Here is a 27,458-nt window from a genome sequence, read left to right as displayed (position 1 = left end):
CGGAGTCCGGGTCAGGTGGGCGCCGGGGTCAGGTGGGCGCCGGGTCAGGTGGGCGCCGGGTCAGGTGGGCTGGTTCTGCCCCTGCTCACGGACTCGTCGGAAGTGCAGCAGCCCGCGCCCCCTCACGGCCTTCCTCGGGCCAGGCTGCTTTTGTACATTATTACCTGTATGATCCCAATTTTAAAATGAGGTTCGGAGGGTTTAAGGAATTTAGCTGGTGTCACATGGTTAAAAAGTGGCAGCGTCAGCTGGCTCGCTGGACCACCCCTCTCCTAGAGGGTCCGGGCAGGAGCCTGATGGAAGGCACCAGGGACATCCTCCGCTACCCTGGGTGAAGTGGCTCTGGCAGGCCGCGGCCTCCTCCCAGGGTGGATATCAGCACTGCATGAGTCAACACAGGTGATGACAACGATGATGTCGATGACATCGGTCTCTCAGAGGGGTGGCCCAGCCAGGGGCTGGCTCTTCACGTGTGGTCAGAGGAAGGGAGGCTGCCTCTTCACAGTCCATTCATTTGCTGTTTGTTAAATGCCTCCTAGGTGCCAGACACTATTCCAGATATTGGCGACACAGTGGTGCCCCAAATAGCATTAAGTCCCTGCCTTCATGCCACTTAGTTTTCTGAGTGGGGGATGCAGACAGAAAATAAGAAAAGATAAATAAAAAGTACCATATAGAGTATGCCAGATAGTAATGAGTGCCAGGGAAACGTGGGGCAGACCAGGAGAGCTGGGCGGGGAGAGAGCAGGCCTCCCTGTGAAGGTGACTGAGTCAGGCCCCGCCAGCCCCTGGAAGGGCCAGGGCTAAGGCCCTTTGGCTGGGGCCTGCCCGGCTACTTCTATGAGGCAGCATGGTAGGAGCAAGGAGCCTTTTAGAAGCTGAGCGAGGAGAGCTGGGAGACTGGGGACCAATTTTGGAGGGCCGTTTTCAGGACCATCCTTCACATTTTTAGTAAGACTCAGGCTCCTCTGCAAGGTCCTAAAACCTTTCTCCCTGTCCCAGGGTTTCATCTGTTAACTCATCTGCCTGTGCTGTCCTTGAGGCCTCCAGCCCAGTGCTCTGCAGTGCCCTGGGTTCTGAGGGGTCTGAAATTAGGAATCGGGTACAAACATCAGCTAGGAAGGGCTGCTCAGAGGGAGGACTGCAGCTCCCAGTCTGTGCAGAGCCCTGGGAAGCCAGCATAGCCCTGGTGGCCTGGGATTCCACAGTTTCCATTCATCCCCTGGGTGGTGGGGAGGGTGGCTTGGGAGCTTGAGCGGCCCGCCCTGGGGCTTTAAAGTTGGGAGTCGCTGAGGGATGTCTTGGAGAGGAAGTTTGGCTGGAAGGAGGTAAGATTTCTTTGCTCTGGAACAAGCCTCAGCTCCTTAGCTGATTTGCATCACGTCTGTTTCCCCTTAGAGCTTAGCTGCAGAGCTCTGTAGAAGGACTCACGCTTGGACTCATGGGGGAGTAGGAAGAAATGGGACTTGGACCCAAAATGCAGCTCATTGGGCACAGGGTGTGGTGGGAACAGGGTGTGGCGATCCTCCCTCCATCCAAAGGAGAGAGTGGGTGGGGCCCAAGGGAGAGAGACTGGGAGGGCCCAGGAGCTCTGGGCTTCTTATAGGCCCCTGGGACCAGAGGCTCTTCAGACCTGTTGGCCTAGGAATTGATCCATCTCCCTCAGGGCTGGTGGGAGTGGTGGGTGGGTGGGAGGCAGGCCCACAAGTCCTGGAATGGGGAAGGGAAGCTGGGACAGTGGGTTGCTGACATTTCTCTGAAGGCAGTCTGGGTGAGGACTAGAGGAGAGGTTTTTAGCAAGTTCCAGGTTTGAGTCTCCAGTGAGGTTGATCTATGCTAGAGAGCCTCAGATTCCCCTTCTGTAAAAGGGGGGGGGGCACAATTCAATTTATTGTCCTTGCAGAGGATTCAATGAAATTGCTACCAGGGTGCTTAGTTGGTGCTGTAGACCAGGAGGGGCCAACTTTGGGAGGCAGGACCCAGGTTGGAAGGCCACAGTGGTGAGGACCAGAGGGCACACTTGTACCAGGGTCCCACTGCCTGGGCTAATGTGGGGACACAGAATGAGGCCCTTGGGCTGCTGCCCAAGCTAGTGTGGCACGTGGCCAGGTAAAAATTTGTGCCCAGGGTGCTAGATCTCCCAAGGCTTCAAGACAAGTCAGGAATTTGGATCTATAATATGAAATCTGCCAACTGGGAATCAACAAAACAAAACCAAGAAGAAACCATCAGGCCAAATCAAGCCTGCCACATGTTTGGTGACCTCCTGCCCCAGCAAAGGTGGCACTGAGGGCAGGCCCCAGTTGACTGCCACAGGCATCATCTCGCGGGATCTGCTTCTTCCTCTCTCCTGCTCTTGGAAACCGTCTGAGGCCCAGCTTCCCACACACCATTAGGAGAATGGCCTATGTAGTGTGCTGTGTGGTTCTGGATAAACCCCTTGCCCCTCTCGGGGCACATTCTGATGGCCTGCAAAAGGACCTGGTCTGTAGGGCTCCCACTAGTGTGAACAGTGTGTGACTAAGTCCCTCCGGCTTGAAGGAAGATGCGGTTATTATGGAAGTGAGTCTTCCTGGGACATGGGCTTCCGGGATTGGGTTGCCTTGTGCTTGGGCATTTTGTGTGTCTACAGCCACAATTGTGTGTGTGAGAATGTAGGTGTGTCATAATTTGGAGCTTCACACGGCACAGTGTAAATATCATCATTTTAATAACCCAGTCTTGAACATGTCATCAGCTGGAAGCCTGTAGGAAGCTTTAATTAATTCTGCCCGTGACCTGGGGAGGGCAGGGTCTCCCCCCCCCCAAGATCGCAGCCGGCAGGTGGCTTGACTGGATGTGTACTCAAGTGTTGCATCCACGGGAGTGCGTGGGGCTGCTCACTCAGTGAGGGTCTGCTCTGTGCTTAGTCTGAGCCGCACGGAGAAGAAAAGGGTCTTTGCCTTTGATTTTCCTCCGGGAGGAAGGTGTAACTGAACCCCGCAGGCTACCTCCCTGGGCCCTTTGTCAACACCCCTCCACCCCTCGGCCTGCACCAGCCCCTGAATCAACAGAGCCTGTGTTCTCCATAGCACTCAGCCTAGAGGTGCACCGAACCCCAACTATCTAACGTCTTCCTTTGTGGTGCCAGGCATAATCACGGGCCTTCGGAGCGGAGAGGGAACCTGGCAGGGCGGGAGGGGGCTTTGGGGATAGAAAACACCGCTCTTGTGCTCCCTCCTCTTTCCCGTCCCACTTTCTCCACCTGGACCTGGCGCTGGCTCGGGTGGCGGTGCCTGCGTGCGCACCCCGTGCCCCACGCGCGAGGCTGCGTTCCTGTACGGTGCTCCTCCAGGGGCCGGGGACACTGCGTTTCCTGGCTGCCCACCTCCTACCCCCCCCACTCCCCCAGACTGGGAGGGCGCGGGCCCTTTAAATCCTCCGGGGCGGCGACGGCGGGCCGGGGATGACATCAGCGGGCGGGCCCGGGGCTCAATGGGAGCCGACGGGCGCGCGCCGGGCGGGAGCGCGCGAGCCGGCGGCGGGGGCGGGCGGCCGGGAGGCGGCGGCGGCGGCGGCGGCGGCGGCGGCGAGAGCCCAGAGCCTGAGCCGGCCGGGGCGAGCGGAGCGGAGCGGAGAGGAGCGCGGCGCGGCGCGGCGGCGGCGGCTGGGCCGGGAGAGGCTGGCGCGCCGGGCGGCCCCGCGAATCCTCCGGCATCCGCCCCGGCGGGCCGCCCCCGCCCGCGGCAGCCCCCCGAGCAGCGGCCCAGCACCGGCGCCTTCCCGGAGGGGTAAATATGGGGGGTCCGCGGGCCCGCCGAGGGGCGCAAACCCGGGGGGAAACGGGGCTCCTGCGCCTCTTTGTTTTTGCCGGGAGCGGAGGGCGACACGCGCGCGCTCGCGCGGGGCTGGGGGGGCACTCCGGGCGCCGCCCGCTCGGCCCGCGAGGACAAAGGCGCGGCTGGGGACCGAGGAGGGGGACTGTTATTTTGCAGGCCTGAGGGGGAGGACCCCTCGGCCCCGCCTGCCTCCGCCTCCCCCAGCTGGACTCTCCAAGGCCCCGGCCGCCGAGGCGGCTTCAGGGCCGTGACTTGGGGACGCCGAGGGAGGGACTGGGGTGCTGAGGGCACCCGATACTGTTGATTCGGGCTTCCCGGCCAACCCTGGGCTTCTGTCGGCTTCGCGGACCATCACGGCGCCCCCCTGCTCTCTGGCCGGGTGCCCCAGAGCCAGGGTCAGCAAGGCTGTTCCGCTTGTGGGAGGGGAGTCCTGGGGTGATGGGGTGCCTGGTCGCCCAGGCCAAGGGCTTTGTTTTCCTTTGTGGAGAAAGGAAGGGGGGTTATTTATCGGACGCGATTCTCCCATTTGTGGGTGAGAAATCCTGTTCTGCAGGTCTTTGGGAGCAAATCTGTCTGTGCCCCGACCTTAGAGAGAGGGTTCCCAACTGAAACACCCAAACTCAGGGTGTGGGGACCCCCCTCCCCAACTTTGCCCTTAGTTTCTTTACATGTTTTCTTGTTGGCCTAACCTCTCAGGCAGAAGGATTGGGGGCAAGAAGGGTGTCCTAAGATGCTTCCAGTACCTGGCCCGAGTTTGGGTCTCCTTTGCCTGGGGGCTGGGATACCCCTTCAGTTTTTATCTTTATGGTCCAGTGACAAGGGTCCTGCCTCTAGGGAAGGGAGGAGGTGTCAGGAAGTAAAAAACCTGCCCATGTGGCCCTCTGGTTGGTAGTTTGTCTCATTTTCTAACCCACTGAAACTCCTGACTCCATGTCTGCCTGTTTTTTGTTTTTTTACTTTGTTTATCTCCCCCCATCCCTACCCCACCCTCATGGGAAAAGCAGCCAGAGAACAGGAAAGCTTTCCCCATTCTCGGATGAACCCTTTCCCTTCTCCTTTGGGGGATGCTGGGACACACAAGGCTCTCCCTAGGGCCCTGGGCCCCCAGCGCTGGGGAGACCCTGCTGTCTGGGTGGCTGGCACAGAGCAGTTGGGGGGTCCTGGAGGGCTGGTGGTTTGCAGCCCTGTTCCCTTCTCTGCAGACAGCCCGCTGAGCCGAGGGGGGCTGTGGGGTTAAGTGCAGTATATTTATGTAAGACACCCAGACAGAGGGCATGGGTATTTATATAACCCGGCATGGGTATTTATGTAATATAGGATGCGGGTATATTTATGTTTCTTTCCTAACCTGCGGCTCCCCGGCTGCCATGTGTGGTCTCTGAATCAGCGTTGGTGGAAACGGGCTGGGGGGGGGGCTGTATGCGTACTCACTGGCCCCCCAGCAGGGCTCATTGCTTGTGTGCTTTCCCACTTCCCTTGGCGGGTACACACCGGGCAGCTGGACGGCGTGTGAATGTGGGGTGTGTGGCGTGTGGGTTTCCTGCAAGTGTGGAGTGTGCTGCTGGCAGCCGTGGTGCCTCAGCTGGGCCAGGCCAGGCATGTGGGCAGAGGCCCTGATGGAGAGTCCCGAGTTTGGCTGCCACCGGGTGGAGGCTGTTTCCTGTGGCTGCCGATGGCTTGAGGCTTCTCCCTGGGAGCTGGCCCTAGACTGGGATATTACTCTGAGGCAGGAGCTATTGGCTCCTGGCTCTGCCCGGTTCAGGGAAGTCTAGCCTGAGTACCAAAGGAAGGAGTCTCTCCCAGCTCCCTTCCCAGGTCCCTGGCTTCTGGGGGCAGCCCTTGGCATGGGGAAGGGTCAGCACAGCTGCCTTCCCATCTTCCTGCTTTGCCTTCCGTCCCTGGCATGAAAGAAGCCCTGTGTGTGAGGGTCGGGGGCTGGGAGGGCCAGCAGGACCCCTGTCAGCTCCTTGTTGGGACCCTGGCACTGTCTGCTGCTGGATGGCATGAGGGCTGTGGCTTGGTCTCTCTGGGCCTGAGTTCTTGTCTGCAAAAGGAGTCCCCTCTTGCTCACGCAGACTAACCCTCTTGTAAACACGCTGAGGTCTCTTGGACCCCCCCTCCTTGTTTCCCAGTCTGCCATTCCCTGCCATTCTCACCAAAACTGCCTGTGAGTCTCTTCTTTTGCTGGCAGGAGCACAGGTGCCCAGACTTCTGCCCCAGACCAGTACAGAGATCCCTGCCAGGGTGGCTTAGAGGTCCCTGTTGTTGGTAGGCTTGGGGTACCTAGGATGAATAGCAGAAGGAAGGGAGCTTCTCAAATCAGAATGACTCTAGTCCCACAGGGACTGGACACTTAAACCTGGCTTGGGTTGCCCCAGCCCAGGGCCAGTTCCCAGGGAGAAGCCCTCCTAGTCTTGAAAAAAGTCAGCCTGACAGTCTTTCCAAACAGATGCAGGCAGAGGACTGTGAAAGGCTCTTGGTGTCAGGAGTGGAGGGTGTGGAGGTTGGCAGGTCCTTGTCCTGCCTCTCCCCCAGTGTGGATCAGGCCCCCTCCCTCAAAACACACTGGGAACTGGCCAGGCTTGTGGGTGGGTTAGAGGTTGGGCCTAAAGGGGGCTGTTTTCTCTAGTGTCTTGTGCAGGACCTGCTGAGGCTGCTCCCAGATGTGTGGGTGTGGCTGCTGGGCTACCTGACACCTGGTTGCCCTCAAGCATAAGTGAGGTCAAATTGCTTCCTGGGCAGTGGGAGGGAGATGGTTGGTCTTCCAAGTCTCTTGTGGCTTTGCCTGGCCTTTGGTGGGGAGGGGTGGGTGAGGCCCCTTCCCAGCTCCCAGTTCTCTGACCCGAGTTCTGTTTCCCTCTGCAGCGAGAGTGAATCATGGAGCTACGCGTGGGAAACAAGTACCGCCTGGGCCGAAAGATTGGGAGTGGGTCCTTTGGAGACATCTACCTGGGTAAGTCTGCCTGGCCCAGTTGGAGCCCTGGGATGGTCCTGGGGATGATGAGGAGAAAAGATCCCAGGATTTCAGGATCTGAAGCCAGAACTGTGCTCCAGTGGCTGGTCTTGCCTCTAGGAGCATCCCAGGGGGAGAAGGAAGCCTCAGGTGGAGGGAGGCAGCGGGGGGGGGGGGGGGGGGGTGGGTTCCTGGCTCTGTCTGGAACCCCGTCTGGCAGGGCGGGGCTCCCACTTGCTGTGCTGGGCAGAGGAGGATATTTTTAGCTGCAGTTTCCAGCTGCAGCTGACCTGGGTCTCCATCTGGGCCTGGGAAAGCCCAGCCTGGGTTGGCATCCCCGTGTCCTCTGTCCTGGAAGAAGGGTGCTGGTTGGGAGAAGGCCTAGGCTACCACCTGGCCCCAGCAAGGCTGTCCCTGTGGTTGGCCTTCTGGAATGCAGCCCACACAGGCTTTGGAATGACCTGGGGGTGGGGGGGTCCTCCTCCTCCAGGGAGTTCTCCCTCCGGATGTGCTTCCTGTTAAATCTGAGTTTGGTCAGTGTTGTCATTTTAAACAAATCATTGATATCTCAGCCCTCTCTGGCCTGGGAGAAGTGGTGCTTATGCCATTGAGTGCTGCCTTCTCAACCTGCTGGAGGCGCTGCTCCCAGGGTCGGGTTGCAGCCCTGCCTCTGAGTGTTGGTCTGAAGCTGGTCGTTCCCTTGATGATGGGCTTGGGGTTATAGGGCAAGGTGGCAAGCTCCCCTAGGGTTTATCCTCCATCCTGTCCCTGTGCCCTGGTAAGCAGAACCGGGCCACATCTGCTTCCCTGCTTGGGAAATGAAAATGAGTTGGTTCTGTTCTGGGCAGGAAATGCCGACCTGTCAATGTGCCTGGGCACCAACTCAGACCTTGAGGGTTCCTCTTCACCAGCGGTCAGGGCCCTGTCCCCACAGAGGGGATCTGCTGCCCAGGGGGGCTGGGGCTCTCAGGTGTGGGGCGGGGCACACGAGGTCTATGAACACTTACCTGGATGCCTTTTCCAGCGTTACCTCCCTCATGGAGCCCCTCAAGATGCTGCTGGTGAAGATGAGGCACAGCATAGTCAGGGTGACCACCCAAGGTTGCCCCAGGAAACTGGAGAAGGTGGCCTTTACACCACACGGTCCTGAGTGGGTGCCGAAGACAGGCAGCCCTGTGTTCTAGGCCGCACTTGGTGTGGGGTCCCCACCTGTGAAGTTAGCCCCCCTGGCCAAGTGCTGTTGGAGGTACAGATGAAGCGACCATGGGAAAGTGCCCTGTGGGCCATGGAGTGCTGGCCTGGTGGGTAGCTCCCTGCCTGGTGCTTGGCAGGTCGTGTCCCACAATGCTGGGGCTCAGAACAGGAAGCAGGCCTGTGTGGCTGCAGCTGGTTTAAAGATCTTCTCCAGCTGGCACAGTGGTGCGCAGTCCCAGTCCTTGGGAGGCCAGGTGGGAGCCACACTCGAGCCCAGGGATTCAAGGTTTTCCTGGGCAACCTGGTGAGACCCTGTCTCAAAACTTACTTAAATCAAGGTTTTGCTGCATCTCTGAGCTCCTGGGAGGCAAGCACAGGGTCGAGTTTGCCCACCCTCTCCTGGGCCCGGTGTGTGGCTTGCCCCAGTAGGTGTCCAGTGACTGTCAAGTGGACAAGTGCTAAAACAGGGACCAGGGTGTGCAAGAGCTTCATGGCAGGATTGGAAAAACCTGGGATTTGGGGACTGCACCAGCTTTGGGTCCCAGTCTTTTCCTGGTTTGCTGTGTGATCTGGGATAAGATACCTTCTCTGAGCTGCAGTCTTGTCTGTGTGGTGGAGGCCCCCATCACCTGTTTGGGAAGATGGACAGGTGGGGGAAAGGACGTTCTCACCACTGAGCCTTGGGCTCGGGACTGCAGGGCGCAGACCTGGCTCTTGGCACAGCAGGCACCCGCTCCTAGGCAGCATCCTTCAGGCCCTCTTCCTCTTTCTGCAGACGGAAGTGGGAGCCTCTGGAGGGAGGGGCCTCCCCAGATCACTGAGAAAAGCCACCGTCCCCCTGAAGGCAGGTCTTCCGGTTTCTCCACAGTCATCTCATTTATTGTAAAAACGTCCAGATTCGCCCCTCTTCGGCCAGCTGTGGAGTCCGTTTGGCCTGGGTTTGGATACCCGTGTTTCCTTTTCTAGCTGTACACCCTGAGCGAGGGGTGACTTCTGCCATCCTTGACTTCTCCATTTTTTTTAAAGCTGTGTGTAGATGACAGTTCTACGGCGGCAGTCAGTTTTCTTAACTTTCCTTTCTCTGTCTGCAGCCCTGGCTAGTGGACCAGGGGTGTTCCTACCACCCAGCTACATCCCTCGCCCTTTTTAAAATTTTGAGACTGGGTCTCATTAAGTTGCCTCTCACTTGGAATCCTCCTGCCTTAGCCTCCAGAGTCCTGGGATAGCAGGCTGTGCCACTGCACCCACCGGCTTCTCAGGGTGGAGGTGGGGTTGTGAGGAGTTTGAGGACCTGGCGTGGAAAGCACCTGCTTGCTGAGCCCAGCAGGTTCCATACCGTGTCCCGCCCCTGGGCTGAGTTGGGAGTCATTGCTCTCCAAGGATCTGGGTCCTCTTGGGCCTGGGGGTCAGGGAGCCAGTTTGTGCCACCATCCAGACTCCAGTGGTGCGAGGGTGTGGGGGCTCTTCCCTGAGGTGCCCTCCCATTGGCACCACCCTAGGCCGGTGTCCTGCTGGCCTGGAGACAGCAGGGATTGTGGGTCCCCCTGGCCGGCCTTGCTGGCTCTCTTTGTTCAGAGCTCTGGCCGCTGTCTCATTACCAGTGCCAGGGCCAGGGCCTGACTCCAGATGGCCTCTGCAGGTGGGGCTGGACACGGCTTCCAAGCTGCTTTCCAGGATCAAACACTGATGGCCTCATTAGGGGTGCGACTGCGAGCCCCACAGCTGCTCTCCAGGGCTCCCAGCCCTTGTTGCTGAGGGGTGGCCAGGAGAGTGCACCCACTTTGTTAAGGGGCTAAGTTGGCCGCACAGGTCCAGAGGCGGCATGCCCTGGGCCTGCCCACTGACTGTGCGTCTTGGGCAACTCTAGACTGCTTAGAAACGCTGCCCTAGCCTGGTGTGGTGGCATATGCCTGCAGTCCCTGTGACCTGAGAGACTGAGAAAGGAGGATCACAGTTTTGAAGCCAGCTTGGGCAGCATCGTGAGCCCCTGCCTCATAAATGTTTTTAAAAGGACTAGAGATGTCACTCAGTATAGAGTGCCCTGGTTTCAGTCCCCAGTCCCCCTGCATGCACACACAAAAAGGAATCCCTGTCCTCAGCTCTTCAGGTGGTTATAGGGGAGGTTGTCAAGGGGGACACTCCAGCCTCTGACACCGGGTGCAAAGGTTGCTACTGCTGCTGTTGCTGGGCAGGTGGGTTCAACCCCTCCCTGCACCCATGGGTCCCTGATGGCGTCTGTTGTGAGCCCCATGTGAGGCTGGTTACTCCTGTCCCCACCAGGCCCTTCATGTGGCTGCTATATAACCAATGGGCCACATTCTGCACTTGAAATGGGGCCATCTCTCTGGCTTCCAAGCCTTTCCACCTAGGCCCTCTCCACCATTCCTAGACCACTCACCTCCCAAAGCAGCGTCTGCCAGGAAGCCATGGCCATCTGCCTCCATGGGCCCCGCCCCGCGCGGTTCTCGCCGCCAGTTATGCTTTACTGAAGCCGCCGAGGGTGAGCAGAGCTCCTGCACAGGCCTGGGCTCCTGGTCAGGGCTCAGTACCTGTCTGGAATTGGGTGAGCGGATGACAGGGAAGTGGAATGGAGAGAGAGAGCAGGGGCCTTGAGAGCGCTACTTCAAGCCCTGCTCTGCCCCAGTGGGTCCTGTCCCTCATGGGCCAGGCACTTTCCCTCTTTGCTGCTCAGCCTAGTGGCTGTGAGAAAGGAGGGCGATCTGGCAGCCTCAGTGGGATCTGAGGCGCCAGAGGGCTGGCAGTCGGGGAGAACACTGCGACAGAAGGTTTCCAGCACTCTGGGGGCCAGAGGCTTTGCCCAACAGCTTGAGTCCCTGTCCTTGGTAAGTTGTGTGGCATATGGTCACTCGACCTTTGGAGTTTGAGGTTTTCATTATGTCAGATAGAGATGTGAGCAGTAGCTCTGGCAGGATGGCGCCAGGGCTCGGGGGATGAAGTGCCCCTCCTGTGTGCCACCCCCCACACCCCGCCCACATGCAGCTGCTGCAGTCTCTGTGGCCAAGGCCTGCCTCGGGCATCATCCACATCTGCACCCTGCCTGGGCAAGGCCACCAGCAGCTCCTGCCTGGACAGCCACAGTGGCCACCTCCTGGGTCTCCTGACCCCTCGGGTCCCCTCCAGCCCTTTCTGGTACACCAGTAAATCTTAATGGGTGCTGACTTTTGCCCCCCATGAGACATTTGGCAAGGTCTTGGAACACCGTTAGTTACTTCAGCTTGGGAGGAGGTGGGTAGAGGTCAGGCACTGCCAACACCCGACAAGGAGCTCCCACACAAGGGCTTCTCTGGCCTCAAGTGTCAGGATCAGGATCGGTGAGATCCCAAACCTCGTGCCTGGCTGGAGCCCTCAGGGAAGGCCACACTCTCATCTGGCCTCTCGAGACCTTCAGATCCTGGCGCTGCCCTCCTTTTCCACCCTCTCCTTCAATGTCTGGGGTCCTGCTGTACCAAACCACTCAGAGCTGGCTGCATGCCCCCCGCTGGCCTGTGCCTGTCATGACCTCTGTGCCTGGCTCAGTCCTGCTCCTGGTGCTGGGAGCTCTCGTGCTGCCCAGGGAGGAGCGCCTTTGCTCCCTAGGGCTGCCCTCGCCCCCTCCTTGGCAGCCTTCACATTGGTAGAGCTGTGCCTGTGCGTGCCAGAGCCCACTGCTGAGTTCTGGGGCAGCCCAGGAGCGTAGCAGGTGAGGCACCTGGGCACAGAGTGCGAGGTGACTCACCCAGGCCTTGGCTAGGAGGTGGGGAGTCAAGACAGGGGTCAGCGGCTTGGCATGGAGAATACCTGCTGCATTCTGCTGCCTCATGCACCTGTGTTGAGAAGGGGCAGGGCATCGGATCGAGGATGCCCTGGCTCCCCTCCCATGCCACGTCTTCACTGTACCCTGAGACCTGTGGACTCTACCAAGCAGTGAATGCCAATGTGTCAGAAGCACTTTACAGTTTGCACTTGCTTTCTCCCATTGCTCATAGGGCTTAGTCACCTCTTCTTAATTTGTGTGGCTCAGAAATCAGAATATATATCTATAGAACTAACATCCAAACACTAAACTGTTAAGTCAAAGAATCAGATCATACAGCTCAGGAGGCTGAGGCAGAAGGATGGCAAGTTCAAAGCCAGCCTCAGCAATTTAATGAGGCCCTCAGCAACTTGATGAGACCCTGTCTCAAAATAAAATGCATAGCTGGGCGCAGTGGCGCATGCCTGTAATCCCAGCAGCTGGCTGAGATAGGAGGATCGGGAGTTCAAAGCCAGCCTCAGCAATGGCGAGGCCCTAAGCAACTCAATAAGATCCTGTCTCTAAATAAAATACAAAACAGGGGGCTGGGGATGTGGCTCAAGCGGTAGCGCGCTTGCCTGGCATGCGTGCGGCCTGGGTTCGACCCTCAGCACCACATACCAACAAAGATGTTGTGTCCGCCGAGAACTAAAAAATAAATATTTTTAAAAAAATCAATCTCTCTCTCTCTCTCTCTCTCTCTCTCTCTCTCTCTTCTCTCTCTTCTCTCCTCTCTCACTCTCTCTCTAAAAAAAAAAAAAAAAAAAAACAGGGCTGGGGATGTGGCTCAGCTTTGAGTGCCCCCGAGTTCAAACCCCAGTACCCAAAAAAAAAAAAAAGGCTGGGGATGTTGCTCAGTGGTTAAGTACACCTGGGTTCAACTCCCAGGACCCCCAAGAAGAAGAAGAAGGTCAACAAATGATCATATATGATTCTGTTTATGTGAAATGTCCAGAACAGGCAAATCCAGAGACAAAATAGATTAGTGGTGGCCAGGGACAGAGGCTGAGGAGGGTGGTACTCACTTCTAAAGGGTACCCATGTCTTGGGGGTGACGGAAACATTCTACCCTTGCTCGTACATCCTTGGGAATATACCAGAAACCCAGGAGTTGGCCAGTTGGAGGGGTGCGTTGTTACACTGTGCGGTTACAGTTCCTGGTGGAAGAGTTGGATTTAACAAAGTATCCAGCGGGCGCCCTGGCCGCCTGGCTGCTTCCTCCTGTTTCTTTTCCGCGTTGCTCTGTGTGGATACTACCAAAGGCAGATGCCGCTTCCCCAGCTTGCTCTGCAGCTGGAAGATGAGGACAGTGTGGTTCAGTCCTTGGCACTTCGCTTCCTGCCTTGGAGATCTTCCTCTCCTGCACAGAGAGCCTCCTCATTCTCCCTCCATTGTGTTCTGGCCTGTGGATGGGCTATTCTTTCTCTAACCAGTTCCCCAGTGATGGACATTTGGGTCATTTCCAAGCTTTTGCTGCTGCAAACAGCCTGCAGCAGACAGCCTTGTCCAGGCCTCGGCTTGCACAGTGCGGGGTGTCGGTGTTGGCTGAACCCTCAGATGTGCAGGTGCTGCTGGACTGTCTCACGCTGGCCACCTGGGCAGGAGCCACCTGTCGCGAGCCTTGCCAGCAAACCTGCGCTATCTCACTGAGGACCTTTGATGGTCCTAGCTGAGAAATGGTCTTTGGGGGTCACTGTAGTTTGCATTTCTCTTACAGAGAAGTCGAGGCCTTTGCTGAGCGAGCCCTTCGTAGTTGGTCTTCCTCTGGGAAGGCGCTTCAGGGTCTTTGCCCTATTTCCTGTTTCTTTTTCCTACTGATTTGTAGGAGTCTGTTAGCTGTCAGCTTTTTGTCTGTGATAAGAATTGAGTAGTTTTTCTTTCTGCTTCATTTCTGGTGGGTTTGCTGTTGTTTTGGGCGGTGCTGGGGATTAAACCCCAGGCACTGTACCACGTCTGGCATCTTTGCCATACAGGGGGGTCTTTTTAAGCCTTGCCTAACCCTAAGGTTATATGGGACCCTTCCCTGGGAACTGTGCAGTTGAAAGAGGAGGCCATTCTTGTCCCTTTCAAGGCCCCTCAGTACCCCTGCCTGTCCTGTCATCTGCCTCCCCTCACAGAGATAACCACTAGTTGACATTTTAAATTATTCCCTTTCATTGAGGTTTTATCACGTTTGTATCCTTAAACTATATCTTTACAGAGCTTTGAAATTGAGACAAATAGAACTGTACTTTCATCTGTCACTTGCTTTTCCTCCCTCTTTTAAAAATTGAGGTGAAATCCACATAGCATAAGATCAGGCATTTTAAAGTATACAGTTCAAGTCAGGCGAGGTGGCACATGCCTGTAATCCCAGCAGCCAGGAGGCTGAGGCAGGAGGATTGCAAGTTTGAGGCCAGCTTTAGCAACTTAGACCCTGTCTCAAAATAAAAAAGGGTTGGGGATGTGGTTCAGTGGTAGGACACCCCCAGTTCAATCCCCAGTACCAAATAAATAAATATGCAGTACAGTGGTTTACTAAAACTTTGTGCAGCCACCACCCCATCTAGTCTCAAAGCACATCCCAGAAGAAATCCCCATGCCTGTTAAGCAGCCACTCCCCACCCTGGTGTCTACTAATCTGTTTTCATCTCTATGGATACGGACATTTCATATAACGAATATAATACAATATAAACACATTTTCTTTTGTGTACGGCTCCTTCGGCTGGGCAGAATGTTTTCTTTCAAGGTTCACCTGTGTTGAGGTATGTGTTACTAGTACTCCGCTCCTTTTCGTGGCTGAATAATATTCCACATGTATATGGACCACTCTCTGTCTCCATTCATTGGCTCTGGGCCATTGGGTCATTTCCACTGTTTGGCTGTTGTGGTGGCTGCTCTGGCCTGCTGTCTTTAGCCCAGTGTTGAGGAGCTGGGAGTGGCCTGGTTGCCGGGTTAAAAGGATCACCATCTCTGGGACTCCTTATGTGACCACATTGCTGTCAGCAACTCAGCTGCCAGGCATCAGGGCTGTTGGTTCCAGTGTACATCTTTGTCCTTTCCCCAGGTGTCCCCTAGGGCTTGTGCTCAGGAGTGGGGCTGCTGGTCGAGGGTGACTGCTTCCTCTCCTGGACGTGTGCAGAGTGGCTGTACTTTTTTCGTTCCCCTTCCTCGTGGACGCTTTCGCTGCACTTGGATCCCCTGGTTGGGGTGTCCGCCATGGCCAGGGTGTTCCTTGACTGGTCCCGTGCTTCCCTTAGTTTGAGGTACCCATGGGATCCTGCCCCATGGGATGTTCTGTGTTTGTGCCCTGGCTTCCTGTTGGGTGCGATGTGACTCTGCTCTGTGTCTGGAGCTGGAGGCGCTGCTGGCCCCTGGGGGGAACTCGCTGCCCTGCATGTGGCCCCAGCCCTGCAGCTCAGCCTCCACTGCAGCTCAGCCTCCACTGCAGCTGGAGACACTGAGGCAAAGCTCTATCTGGATTTGGTCTTTCTGGTGGCTTCTTGAGCCCTGGGGCGGGCCCGGGCTGCGAGCTGGGCCTTGGTGTGTTTAGGGTGTTTCTTAGGCCACGCGTACCCCTCAAGGCTGCAGTAAGAAAGGGACACAGGGGTTGCGGGCAGGACCCTGTCTACACCTAGACGCCGAAGCCAGCAGAGCTGGGGGTTGACCCCAGGGCTGTGGTGCCCCTGAGCTGCACCCCAGCCCCTTGTATATTTATTATTTCTTAAGTGTCGAGGCAGCGTCTTACTGAATGAGCCAGTCTGCTAAACCAAGAGCCTGCTAAGCCCAGGCTGGTCTTGAACTTGCGATTCTCCTGCCTCAGCCTCCCAAGGGAATGCAGGCAGGTGCTACCGCGCCCACTTAGGTTTTGCTCCCCAGTCCCCCAGTTGCCAGCCGTATGACCTTGAGTGGCTCTCAGCCTTCTCATCTGTGCAGGGGGAATGATACTCCGATGATAGAGGAGGGGACGTCCTGGGACAGAATGTGTGGGCTGCCTTTGAGGGGGCAGCTTTGGTGGGCAGGCAGGTGCTGGTCAGTACCTTTTGCAGCTCAGGGTGTCAGGAGGGCACAGTGCCCATCCCTCTGGGCTTCTGGTCCCTCCACATACACCTCAGCCCGCCACACCCAACTGGCCGGCCTGTCTCTGGGGTTAAGTTCCACCCCTTCTGTGGTCTGGGCACCATTTGTGTGTCCCCTCCCCCATCAGGCCCTCTCGCAGCCCTGACCTCGGGTTCTCTGAGCAGCTGGGGGCGTCTTGCCTCCTCCCGTGGCACATGGTACTGCTCACTCTCCCTCGGGAAGCCTCCTGGCCACCTCTCTGTCCCTGAGAGGCAGATGCCCAGTTGGCCCCACACCTGAGCCACAGCAGCCTCGAATGCTGGGTGGCAACCACCTGGCTGGCTGGGAGTCACCTGGGCCTTTGCCCCCCCACCCTGGGCAGGTGCCAACATCGCCTCTGGTGAAGAGGTGGCCATCAAGCTGGAGTGTGTGAAGACGAAGCACCCGCAGCTGCACATCGAGAGCAAGTTCTACAAGATGATGCAGGGAGGAGGTGAGGCGAGGGCTGCTGTGGGCCGGTGGCGCGGGTGGGGAGGGACCGCCCTGACAGCCCTGTCGCCCCGCCCCAGTGGGGATCCCATCCATCAAGTGGTGCGGGGCGGAGGGCGACTACAACGTGATGGTCATGGAACTGCTGGGGCCCAGCCTGGAGGACCTCTTCAACTTCTGCTCCCGCAAGTTCAGCCTCAAGACGGTGTTGCTCCTGGCGGACCAGATGGTGAGTCCTGCTGCGCACTGTCAAGGTGGCCTGCCCAGCTGCCCTGCAGCGTCCCCTTCCCCATCTTGCTAGTGGCCATGGATACTAACCCTGCATCCTGCCTCCAGAGGAAAGTAGGGGAGGGGGCAGGGACAGGGACAAGACAGACCTGTTTCCTGGGCCAGGAACCTTAACTGCTGGCCTCAGCGTCCTGGACATTTGTTTAAATGCAGATTCCAGGCACCAGGCAGACAGGTCAGGGTCTGGGGAGGGCCCTTGGTTCTGCCCTGTGGTGATCATGCAGGTTGTGTCCTGTCCCAGTGTGGGAACCCGAGGTGATTTGCTGAGCCCCTCTGAGCCTCCGTCACCTGCTCTCAGTCTCCCCTTCCCTGGGGTGCTAGGATTAAGTGGGAAGCCACACAGTGCCTAGGCCAGAGAAGGTGTAGATCCTTAGGCCCTTTCCATATAGAGGGGAGCTTTTTAAAAATATAAAAGGCATAGCCAGCTACTCTGGAGGCAGAGGCAGGAGGATTGCAAGTCAAGACCAATGTGGGCAACTTAGCAAGCAAGACCCTGTCTCCAAAAAAATCGAAAAAGGCTGGGGGTGAAAGTCAGTGTAGCATGTGGTTTAGCATGTATAAGCCCCTGAGTTCAGTCCCCAGTTCTGGGAAGAAAGAATCGAACTTTGAACCTAGTGGGGACCATGCAGATCTTGTCTTGTCGCAAGCACACTCCAATTTTAGGCTGTGGGTGCGCAGAGGAGGATCGCGAGATTCTCACAGGGTGAAATTCAGTAAAGCTCCTGGAGATATTTTGTCATGCCGGAGGCCCAGAGCTGGGCATGACATGCCAGAGGACCTGTCCTGTGCGTGGATCTTAATTTGAGTTTTTGGAAATTCTTAAAGGGCCAGATATGGGGGCACACACCTATAATCCCAGCAGCTCAGGGGGCTTGAGACAGGAGGATCACAAGTTCAAGGCCATCCTCAGCAACTAGCAAGTCCCTAAGCAACTTAGTGAGACTCTGTCTCAAAATAAAAAATAGGGCTGGGGGCGCTGGGGTTGTGGCTCAGGGGGAGAGCACTTGCCCAGCACGTACAAGGCACTGGGTTTGATCCTCAGAACCGCATATAAACAAATGGATAAAATAAAGGTCCATCAACATTTAAAAAAAAAAATAGGGCTGTGGGGATATAGCTCAGCTGGTAGAGTGCTTATCTTGCATGCATAAGGCCGTGGGTTCAATCCCCAGCACCATCAAAAATAAAAAATAAAATAAAAAGGGCCAAGGGTGTGGCTCTGTGGTAAACTATCCCTGGGTTAAATTGTCAGTACCCCCACCCGCCCAAAAAAAGGTCACACCCTGACTCTGGTGTCCTTTGGAAGCCAAGTGGAGTCAGGACTTGGGTGCGCCATCTCACGCCTCTGCCGGGTTTAGGCCTCCTGGGTGCTCCCACCTGCCCCTCCCCCAGGTTGCTTGCCTCTAGGCCCTGTGGCACTGGAGCCAGCCGGCAGGCCACTGTGGTGGCCCACGGTCCTTCCCCCGCACCCTCCTTCCTGGGTCTCGCCCTTACCTTTCCTCCTGGCCCCCACTCCCTGCCGCGACATCAGAGCTCATCCTGGTGTCACTGTCTCCCGGCCGCCTTCCTTGGCCTGCGCCTTGAAGCCATCCTTCATAGTTGGGGACAAACCTTTCTCCCTGGCCAGGGCAGGGACCCTGGGTGCGTTTGACATCTTTGCTTTTCTGGGGCCTGGCCCGAGGCATGTGGCAGCGGCCCCTCCACTGACACCCCACCCACCCCCGGCTAACCCCCCAGATCAGCCGCATTGAGTACATCCACTCCAAGAACTTCATCCACCGCGACGTCAAGCCCGACAACTTCCTCATGGGCCTGGGGAAGAAAGGCAACTTAGTGTACATCATTGATTTTGGCCTGGCCAAGAAGTACCGGGATGCCCGCACCCACCAGCACATCCCCTACCGGGAAAACAAGAACCTGACTGGCACGGCCCGCTACGCCTCCATCAATACGCACCTGGGCATCGGTGAGTGAGCTCCCGGACAAGGGCACCTCGGGCCACCGGCTGCCTGGCTCCCCCCCACCTCAGTCGGAGGCCCCCGGGTACTTTTTCTGGTTGGCCCACTGAGCATCTCTACCCGAGTCTGCCCTAAGGCCTGGACCCAGTGTCCACATCTTCCCTTCATAAGCAGAGTTGTGTGTGTTGGCCACCCCTTCATGCCCTGCCTTGGCCTCCTGGCAACCCCACTGAATGGGGGGGCATGCTCCCCAACTGTTCCTCTGGGAAGCTCCGGCCAGTTTAACATGGGCTGCTCCAGGGCACACGGCCTCATGAGTGCTGGGACTGGATTTGACCTCAGCCCACCTCGTGCCACAGCTTGTGCTGCTTCTGTGGGGTGGGCAGGTGGCGGGTGCCCACTCAGAGTTGCTGAATGAAATAACCTCTGAGCTGAAAAGCTGGACCCAGACTGAGGTGGGAAGGTGCTGCCTCGGGCCCTCTTGCAGAACGGGAGCCAGCGGGCGCTGGAGACGGCTGTCTGCTGCCAGATATGCAGTAAAGAATGTGACCTGAGGAGGAGCTCGGGGCCTGTGTGGACCCTGCCCCTCACCTTACCTCTGACTCTGCAGAGCAAAGCCGTCGCGATGACCTGGAGAGTCTGGGCTATGTGCTCATGTACTTCAACCTGGGCTCCCTGCCCTGGCAGGGTCTCAAAGCAGCCACCAAGCGCCAGAAGTATGAGCGGATCAGCGAGAAGAAGATGTCAACGCCCATTGAGGTCCTCTGCAAAGGGTATCCCTGTGAGTACCAGGTGGGGAGGACGGGCGCAAGAGGACTACCCGGGGGCTCTGTGGCTGCACGGCATGTGGGAGGCCTGGAGCCTCAGCCTGATGTCGCAGACTGGGTGTCCCCTTCCACACTCGTGCCTTGCCATCTAGAGCCCTCTCCTGGCCCAAGTTGTTAGAGGAGGAAGTGGCTGTTTGCCTGCTGTTGCTTAGATCGTGTCGGGAGTGTGTCCACTACAGGGCCCTTGGCTGCCCTTCGAGCTATGGCTGCTGTGGGCCTGGGTCTCTGTGAGCCTGGAGTGCCGGGAGCAGGTGCAGAGCTGTGGGCCACATTCCCCGGAGCAGCTCCGAGAAGAGGCTGTGCCCACGGGGCCCGAGCACTAGTAGCATAGGGAGGCCTGTGGTTCTGTTCTTCATCCTGCCCCCTCTTAGGTTGAAACTGTTCAGAGGGACAGTGGGTGGCTTGGGAAATGGTGGCTGCCGGGGACCTGGGAGCACGGCCCTCACAGTGACCTCCTCTGTTCCCTGTCACCCCTCAGCCGAGTTCTCCACATACCTCAACTTCTGCCGCTCCCTGCGGTTCGATGACAAGCCCGACTACTCCTACCTGCGCCAACTCTTCCGCAACCTCTTCCACCGGCAGGGCTTTTCCTACGACTACGTCTTCGACTGGAACATGCTCAAATTCGTGAGTCGCTCGGAGGCCAAGGCGGGCTTGGGGGACTGGATGGGGAAGGCCTTGCCTCATAAGGCCAGAATGGCCTGGTGGGGGGCAGGGCTCCCTGCAGATGGGAGTTATGAGCTGGACAGCACAAGTGACCTCGCCAGGGTCCCAGAGCCACCCCTATCCAGCCACATCAGTGTGGACAGCATGTGCTGCCACAGTGGGCAGGGCGTGGGCAGGCTTAGGAGGACCTGGCTCAGCCTCCAGTCTGTCCTGGGGGCCCGGGGCAGGGCGTGGACGGCTCTGCTGGGCCCTCCCGCTGCCCTCCTTGTGGCCTGCTCCATCTTGCTCCTCTTGTTCTGCACGTCCTGGGTGACCGCCTTCACCGAGGCCCCCCTAGCCAGCCTGGATCCATTCAGAGTGGCTTCTCTCTTCCTGGTCATGGGACCCTGGGTCTTGCTAGGCAGTTGTTCTGTCTCCCTCTTTTAAGGGTCCTGGGGGTGGGGTGGGGAGAAGTGGTCGCCAGCCGTGCCTGGAGCTCTGGAGTCCGTGAAATCGTGTGTCTTGTTTCACATCTCTTCTGGAAAAGGGGGCTTCTTCGAGCCAGGCTCAGCCCCGGGACAGCGAAGCTATTGCAGCACCCCGCCCCCGCCCCTGGCCCTATGCCGGGCCCCCGTATCCATCCACATACTGGTAAGGACCTCCAAGGCCTGACTCTTCCAAGAGTTGCCACTTGGCCAGCAAGCACCAAGGCTGGACTCAGCTGTGCCCTCTCTGTCCCTTCCAGGTGCCCGGCGATCCTGGGCACCCAAGGCCCCCCAGATAGGCCTGTGGAGGAGGTGGAGGAGGTGGAGGAGATGCCCCCCCAAAACTACTGGCCTGTGGTCTGGACTCCAGGGCCCCAGTTCTGATATCACCAGTATGCCTGAGCCTGATAGGGCCAGGCATGAGGAAATGTCCCTTGGGATGGTGGGGGCACCCATTCCTGAGGTGGCCCTGTGGTGGAGAGTATTGGAAAAGGCCCTACTTGGGATCCTCAGGAATGAACCAGCTGCCTGAGGCCAGGACGAGCCCGAAGAAAACTGTGGCCCTGCCTGGGGCCTGTTAGGCCCTGGACCAAGACCAGGCCCAGGCCCCGTGGGTGGCCTCTGTGTCGAAACTGAACTCATTAAATGCCTCCTGCCTTCGTCCTGGTTTGCTTCTTTTACATCGTGTCCCTCAGTGCTCCGCCAGATGCCAAGGGCCAAGGCCGGGTCCTTCTGAATACTGAGGTTGACATGTTGGTCCTGGGTTTCTCTTCTCCTTGGGTCCCAGGCAGAATAGGCAGAAGATGGCCATCTCGCAGGTCAGGGCTTTGAGGAGAAGGCTGTATTGCCCTCCTCTGTGAGGGCAGAGAGGGAGGTAGGCATTGGGTTCCTTCCAGCTTAGAGCATGACTGAGTGCCTGGGCACCCAGCACCCCTTCCTCCTGCAGTGCATTTCAGGGCCTCGGACACCAGGCCCTTGCCCTATAGGAAGTCGTCCCCAAGTCTGGTTCTATGATGGACTTAGTTCTTTGGCTCAGCCCAGCTCTAAGAAAGGGCTTTGCATTCTCTTGGACTATGACGTCCACTTCCGTAACTGCTGGCTACATGGAGAGTTTAATTAGAGTTAATCAAAATGGAAAATGCAGTTCCTCGGTCACATTCGCCACATTCCAAGCTCTTGGGAGCCACGAGGTAGTGGCTGCTGCATCCAATGAGACAGATGTGAGCATCTCTGTCGTCCTGGGAAGTTCTGTGGACAACGCTGTTCTAGATGGCTCCTTGACAGTTCCCCTTGTGGGACTGACCAGCAACAAGATGTCTTCTCAAGCTGGGCCAGGCACTCCTCCCCCTTGCTGGCACTCTGACTCCATTCCTGGGGTCCCCTTTGAGTCAGGTTCTGGAGTCCGAAGCTAGGCAGGGCCACTGATAGTCTCATCCATCACCGACGTCTGCACCATCACTTCCGCGTGAGCCCCAGGCAGGAGCAGCCACATGATGTGCAGTGGGGACCATCCACAGCCTTACCCCAAGACCAAGACCCCCACACATACCTTGCAGGAAGCCATATCAGCTGGCAGGACTCCATGCTGGGCACCATGGGCAGTGACTCTCCCATGATCTTGACCTTGACCTTGACCTTGGAGGAGCCTATCTGTGTTCCTCGGCATGAGGGCATTGGAATTCCTGGACACCTGAACCCTGGGATGCAGTCAGCACGTGTTCTCAGGACAAGCCACTGACAGGAGGAAGTTTCACACAGCCCAGGACAGACGTCCACGCAGCAGGGGTGGATGCTCGGATGTTGACAGTTTTATGTTTTCTTATGGGCAAATAAAGGCCAGAAAAGCTCCTTGGTGCGCATTTCTTGAGGGGTTGTTTGGGTTGGATAGCAGCTGGGGCATAAGTAGTTCTCTTTCTCCTGCGCGTGGACTGCTGGTGGCCTGAGCTGTGGGGCTGCCGCAGGTGGGGTTCATCTACTCAGCTGCTGGCTCCAGGGCTGAGCGGGCACCCAAGCGCATCATTCAGCCTCCCTGAGCCTGGTTCCCTCGAGGGAGTGAGGCCATCCCTGTCATAGGAGTCAAGCTGTGCTGCGGCTCTGGTTTCTCAGGCTGGGCTGTGGCTCCTGCCCAGTGCTAGCCTGGGGCTGAGTGGGTGGAGCCTTGGTGGGCCTAGGCCTGCCTGGTGGGCTTTTAGTGGGAGGAGTGAGGGGTGTTTTGCTGGGTCAGGCCTTGAATAGTCCTCTTGAGGTGCATGGTAGGACTAGGTCCCCAGCTCTGTTCTGGCTGTGTGACCCCAGACAGGTCGTGAGGCTTTGTGGCCAGGTCAGACAAGGATAAGGCCCGGGGCACCTCTGCCCAGCAGTGGGGCTAGGACTAGCCTGGCTTGGCTCCTTGCTAGGACTCGAGATCATTCTGATCCCAGCTGCTTCCAGAGGTGCCCAAAGGCAGGTCTGCTCCACTTCCCCAGGGCACAGGGCCCCTCAGCTAATTCCCCAGCCTGTGTGAGGTCCCCTGCTCAGCCCGCAGCTCTCTCCTCCACAGATGCGGCCCCCCTCATGCCAGCCCCCTGCCCTTCCCTGTGGACGGCCCCGGGACCAACTAGGTAACACGGCCAGGCCCTGCTCCCGCACCACTTCCTCTCTGGACCTTTCACTTCCTCCTGTGGGGGTAGCAGTGGCTAGAGGGCAGGGCCCCAAGGGGCACCGGGCACCCTTCTCCAGCCTTGTCTGTCGCAGGGCAGCTAGCCCGGCTGCTTCCCTGCTCCCCTGAGCTCCCATCCTGCGGCAGGCAGTTCAAGGCTGGGCACCAGGTCCCCTGGCCAAGTCCTGGCCCTGCCTTCCCTGAGCCTTGCGACTCCTGTCCCCTTGACGTTCCCTGCCTTCTGCTAGGTGGGCCTCTGAACTCCTTCCCTGCATGGTTTGGAAACCCTGAGGGGCCAACGGCTCTTGGTACATGGAGGGGGCCAGGTTGGGAGACCAAGGGTTGCCCTTGGTCACTGTGGAGTGTTAGCCACTCCTCTGGGCTCCAGTGCAGCCTGAGCTCCCCTGCTTCTCGGTGCTGTCTGTCCTTCCTCTGAGTGTTGCGTGGCTATTTCTCCTCTCTGTGACCCAGGGTCATTTCCAAGCCTCTGAGATCAAGGATTCCCACTCTGGGAAGGAGGCTGGGCCAGAGGGTTTGTGAGATGCCCCCAACTCGCTTCCCCTCTGTCCTGCAAAGGTGCTGGGCACAGAGCACCCAGGTCTCGGGGCTGACCAGCATGCCATCTCCCGTCCCTGCAGGGTGCAGCCCGGAACCCCGAAGATGTGGATCGAGAGCGGAGAGAGCACGAACGCGAGGAGAGGATGGGGCAGCTGCGGGGGTCCACAACCCGGGCCCTTCCCCCTGGCCCACCCACGGGGGCCACTGCCAACCGGCTCCGCAGTGCTGCCGAGCCTGTGGCCTCCACCCCCGCCTCCCGCATCCAGCAAGCTGGTTAGTAGGGGCCTTGGGCTGTGAGCTTCGGGATGGGCCAGAGGGCTGGGGTCCTGCTTCTGTCCCCAGCTGAGGGCTGCTCCCTCCTCGCCCTCCAGGCAATACTTCTCCCAGAGCGATCTCACGGGTGGACCGGGAGAGGAAGGTGAGCATGCGGCTGCACAGGGGCGCGCCCGCCAACGTCTCGTCCTCAGACCTCACTGGGCGACAGGAGGTCTCCCGGATTTCAGCCTCACAGGTTAGCAAGCGGCCACAGCAGAGCCAGAGATCCCCATGCAGGTCAGGCCTCTGGCTCTGCTCTCTTCTCCCCTCGACTTGGGTAACCCCAGAGCAAACCCCTGGCCTGGGCTAGGACTTGACCTCTTTACTTCCCTGAGGTTCTTTAGCCCCCCTCACTGAGCAAAGCCAGAGACTGAGGCTCAGAACAATGTGCCCCAGCAAGTGGCAGTTCTGGGGTCTGACCCTCGCTGCTGGGTGCCCATCTTGGTGGGCATCAGGGCCTCAAAGACAAGGTGGTCACAGCCCCTGCCATCAGGAAGCCCCCAGTGGTCCTCACTAGCTTTGGCAAGAGCATGGGATAGAGGGACAGGTGAGCTTCTATCTGGTGGCTTCTCTTTTGGTGCTGGGGATCGAACCCACGGCCTTGTGCATGCAAAGCAAGCACTCCACCAACTGAGCTATAGCCCCAGCCCCTGGTCGCTTCTCTTAAGGTCATATTTGGACTAGGAGAGGTTGGAGGGAGGGACTGTGTCCAGCTGGAGGGGAGTGGGAGCCCTGCCCCCATCCTGACTACGCAGGAGAAGCCTTAGTGGACTTGGCCCTGAGAGTGAACCCCTCCTTGGCCCACCGACTTGGGTGTGGCCTAAAGCAGTCACATTGTGTGCCTCTGTGCCCTGCCCCCCCCAACTCTGTCTACAAATGAGGACCTCCTAGGGGCTTACCAGGGGTGGGACTGAGCTGCACAGCAGGGAGGCTTAGGTCCTGGCCTTGAAGCTCACCCACCTCTCTCTGCTCCTACCCCACCCCCTGCGAAGACAAGCGTGCCATTTGACCACCTCGGGAAGTGAGGAGAGCCATCGCTGGACCAGTGTTTGCTTAGGTGAGTGGGACCTGCCACAAGCCAGCCAGCACAGCCAGGCCTGGAAGCACATGGCCCTGGGGTGCGGGGGGACGGCAGATGGCACCTGCTAGCCCCAAAAAAACAAGGGTCCTCGAGGGAGCGCTAAACGTCCAGTCCTGCAGGTTCCCAGCGGGGCTCAGGGCTCATTCCTGGCTGGGGGTTGACTTCTGGGAAATCAGCCCTCCACCCCCGTCCTTGACACTTTCTGGAACCTTGGTTCACGCTGACCTTCCACAGGGCTTTGGCCTGCCCCGGCCTCCGGGCTGTGAAACAGGTTAGCTCATGGGAAGGACTAGAACAGGCGAGCAGAGGAGAGGCCGCTGGCCAGTGTGCACCGAGGTGGGACTGCTGCTGCTGCCTGGCAGGAAGCCGGGTGGTGACTAGGCCTGGCCTAGTGACGGTGGTCCTCCAGGGAGGGTGGAGAGCTGAGCTCCCTGGGGACAGTGAGTGGCCCGTGTGCAGAGGTTCACCAGTTGAGGGACGTGACCTCTACCAGAACACCCTGAGCATGATTCGCTCAGCAGCAATTGGCCCACAGATGGAGCTGGGGCGTGGGACTGGGCTCCCTGCCTCAGACACCCAGCTTAGCCCACGAGCCTGTCTGTCCACAGCTGGGCAGACAGGTCCCGGGAAGTATGTCCAGGACAGAGGACAGAGTCTGCTCCCTTCCCAGGGAAATGGAGTACCTACTGTTTGCTGGACTTGCGCCAGCTCTGGGCCCTAAGAGGGGTGGCCTCAGGGACAAGAAATTAGGGTGAAGGGGTCCAGCAGGTGGGGGAACAGAGGCAGCGGGGCGCCTCATGCGTCTTTTTTCTTCCCCTCTAGTGTCTTCACTGTATTTTCTTTAAAAAAACAAAATCAAAAAAACACAAAACAAAAAGATGGAAAAAAAACCACTCAAATGAACAAAAAGAAAAAACCCAGCACAAAACCGACGATGGATCTTGTTTCTTTGATTTATTTTGCCAACGGCAAAAAGATGGATACCCTTAGCACTGAGGACCGTGTCCCCTTGCACTGCCCGCTATCCCCAGCCTTCAGGCTGCCAAATGCTCCCCAACAACACCGGCTCACACCAGCCAGATGCCAAGGCCCCACTTCAGCCACCTGTTCCTGCCACCACCATCTGCCTGCCGGAGGGCGCCCCTCGGTGTGGGAGAGCAGCCAGCAGGGACGCGGGAGCCCACAGCAGCAGCGGTCAGCCAGTCGAAGGCAGGTTCCACCAGGCTCCCTGAGCCTTGGAACCAAGGAGATGCGCACAGCCCCTGTCCCTCTGAGATGACAGTGGCCAACTTTCTGTGCTGGACTTTCCAGCATCCCCCTGAGCATTTGGGTCCTTCCTTTGTCTCTCCATGAAGCCTTGAGTGAGGTGGTGGCCACTATTGCCTTGTGTGTATGTGTGCGTGCGTGTATTTGACCTGTGTCCCAGAGCAGCGGTGCCCCGTCCCCACCTGCCAGGCTGAGTTTGTTATCTCCATGGAAGGGATGTGGGGGTGGACACTGGCCTCCACATCCCTCAGGGCACAGTGGGTCCTTGCCACCACCAGTCCCCAAATGCCAGCCTGTGGCGGTCCCATCTTCCATTCCTGCCTGGTCTGGGGCAGAGACTGTGGAGACTACTCCCAGCCAGCACCTGCTCTGGATTATCAACTACTTCTCTGGTCCTGACAGTCACCTGGGGTCCCCCTCCCCTGGGCCCTGCCTTCTGGGAAGGAGCCTGGGGTCAGGGCTAAGTGTTGGATTTTCCATCCTTCCTAGTTAACACCTGTTTTTGTTTTTTATTTTATTTTTGTTTGTTTTCTCCATGTGTGTATTTCCTAATTTATTTACCTCTGTTTCCCCTTTTTCCTTTTTTTTTTTTTAATTAAAGAGCAAAGGTTTTTATTACTTTGTAATTTAAAAAATTGAAAAAAATACTGAAGAACTTTGGGGGGAATTTTGTACTTTTTTCCTGTGTAAATATCGGACTTTTTTGAGCTTTATTGTGGTTGTTAATTTGAAGTAATAAAGTAGAAGAGGATAACGTGGTGCGGCAGCCTTCCGTCTGCGTGTCTGCCCTGCGTCATCTTCTCCCCAGCAGCCTGGGAGGCCTGCTGTGTGGGGCTAGGGACAAGACCTCACTTCGTGGGGCTTCTTAAAGCACAGCCTTTGATCCAGGGGTCCTGGGGTGGGCTGTGAGCATGCACCCTGCCTCTGCCAGTGATGCCCAGGCCCAGGGCCATGCTCAGCAAAGCAGTCCCCTGAAGCTCCTCACCACCTTGTCCACATAGTTCTGGGAGCTAGGACCTCTCAACGGCAAAAGACAGTCCAGGGCAGCATGGCCTGCCCAGGGTTGAGCTCTCGGGTGGCAGAGCAGGGTTTGAACCCTGGCCACCTTG

The 27,458-nt window shown here is 57.9% G+C and overlaps 1 protein-coding gene across 4 annotated transcripts; it reads left to right on the top strand.

Annotated features, from left to right (window-relative positions):
• The first annotated feature begins 3,523 nt into the window (after positions 1-3,523).
• Positions 3,524-27,108, top strand: LOC308658693 (casein kinase I). Of its 4 annotated transcripts, none has more exons than XM_081311539.1 (12): positions 3,524-3,770; positions 6,684-6,771; positions 16,182-16,292; positions 16,369-16,517; positions 18,314-18,542; positions 19,145-19,315; positions 19,840-19,988; positions 23,031-23,091; positions 23,768-23,960; positions 24,059-24,198; positions 24,995-25,059; positions 25,906-27,108. In XM_081311539.1, exons 2-11 carry the CDS (start codon positions 6,696-6,698, stop codon positions 25,009-25,011), a joined length of 1,296 nt encoding a protein of 431 aa, XP_081167665.1. In that variant the 5' UTR covers positions 3,524-3,770; positions 6,684-6,695; the 3' UTR covers positions 25,012-25,059; positions 25,906-27,108. The 4 variants fall into 4 exon arrangements, with proteins under 4 accessions (XP_081167665.1, XP_081167668.1, XP_081167667.1 ...); XM_081311540.1 differs by lacking the exon at positions 3,524-3,770 and adding an exon at positions 3,943-4,213; XM_081311541.1 differs by lacking the exon at positions 23,031-23,091 and having other exon boundaries at positions 3,526-3,770.
• Positions 27,109-27,458: the final 350 nt, after the last annotated feature.

This window comes from Spermophilus citellus (genome assembly GCF_964194105.1).
Source record: "Spermophilus citellus genome assembly, chromosome: 10".
In the NCBI taxonomy this organism is placed as follows: Eukaryota; Metazoa; Chordata; class Mammalia; order Rodentia; family Sciuridae; genus Spermophilus; species Spermophilus citellus.
This window is presented reverse-complemented; position numbering and strand designations above follow the sequence as displayed.

Excerpts from the sequence above, each read along its gene's own strand:
- LOC308658693 (XM_081311539.1), top strand. The coding sequence starts at position 6,696 with ATGGAGCTACGCGTGGGAAACAAGTACCGCCTGGGCCGAAAGATTGGG. Across the intron at positions 6,772-16,181 it reads CTTTGGAGACATCTACCTGG|GTGCCAACATCGCCTCTGGT; the intron begins GTAAGTCTGCCT and ends CACCCTGGGCAG. Across the intron at positions 18,543-19,144 it reads CAATACGCACCTGGGCATCG|AGCAAAGCCGTCGCGATGAC; the intron begins GTGAGTGAGCTC and ends CTGACTCTGCAG.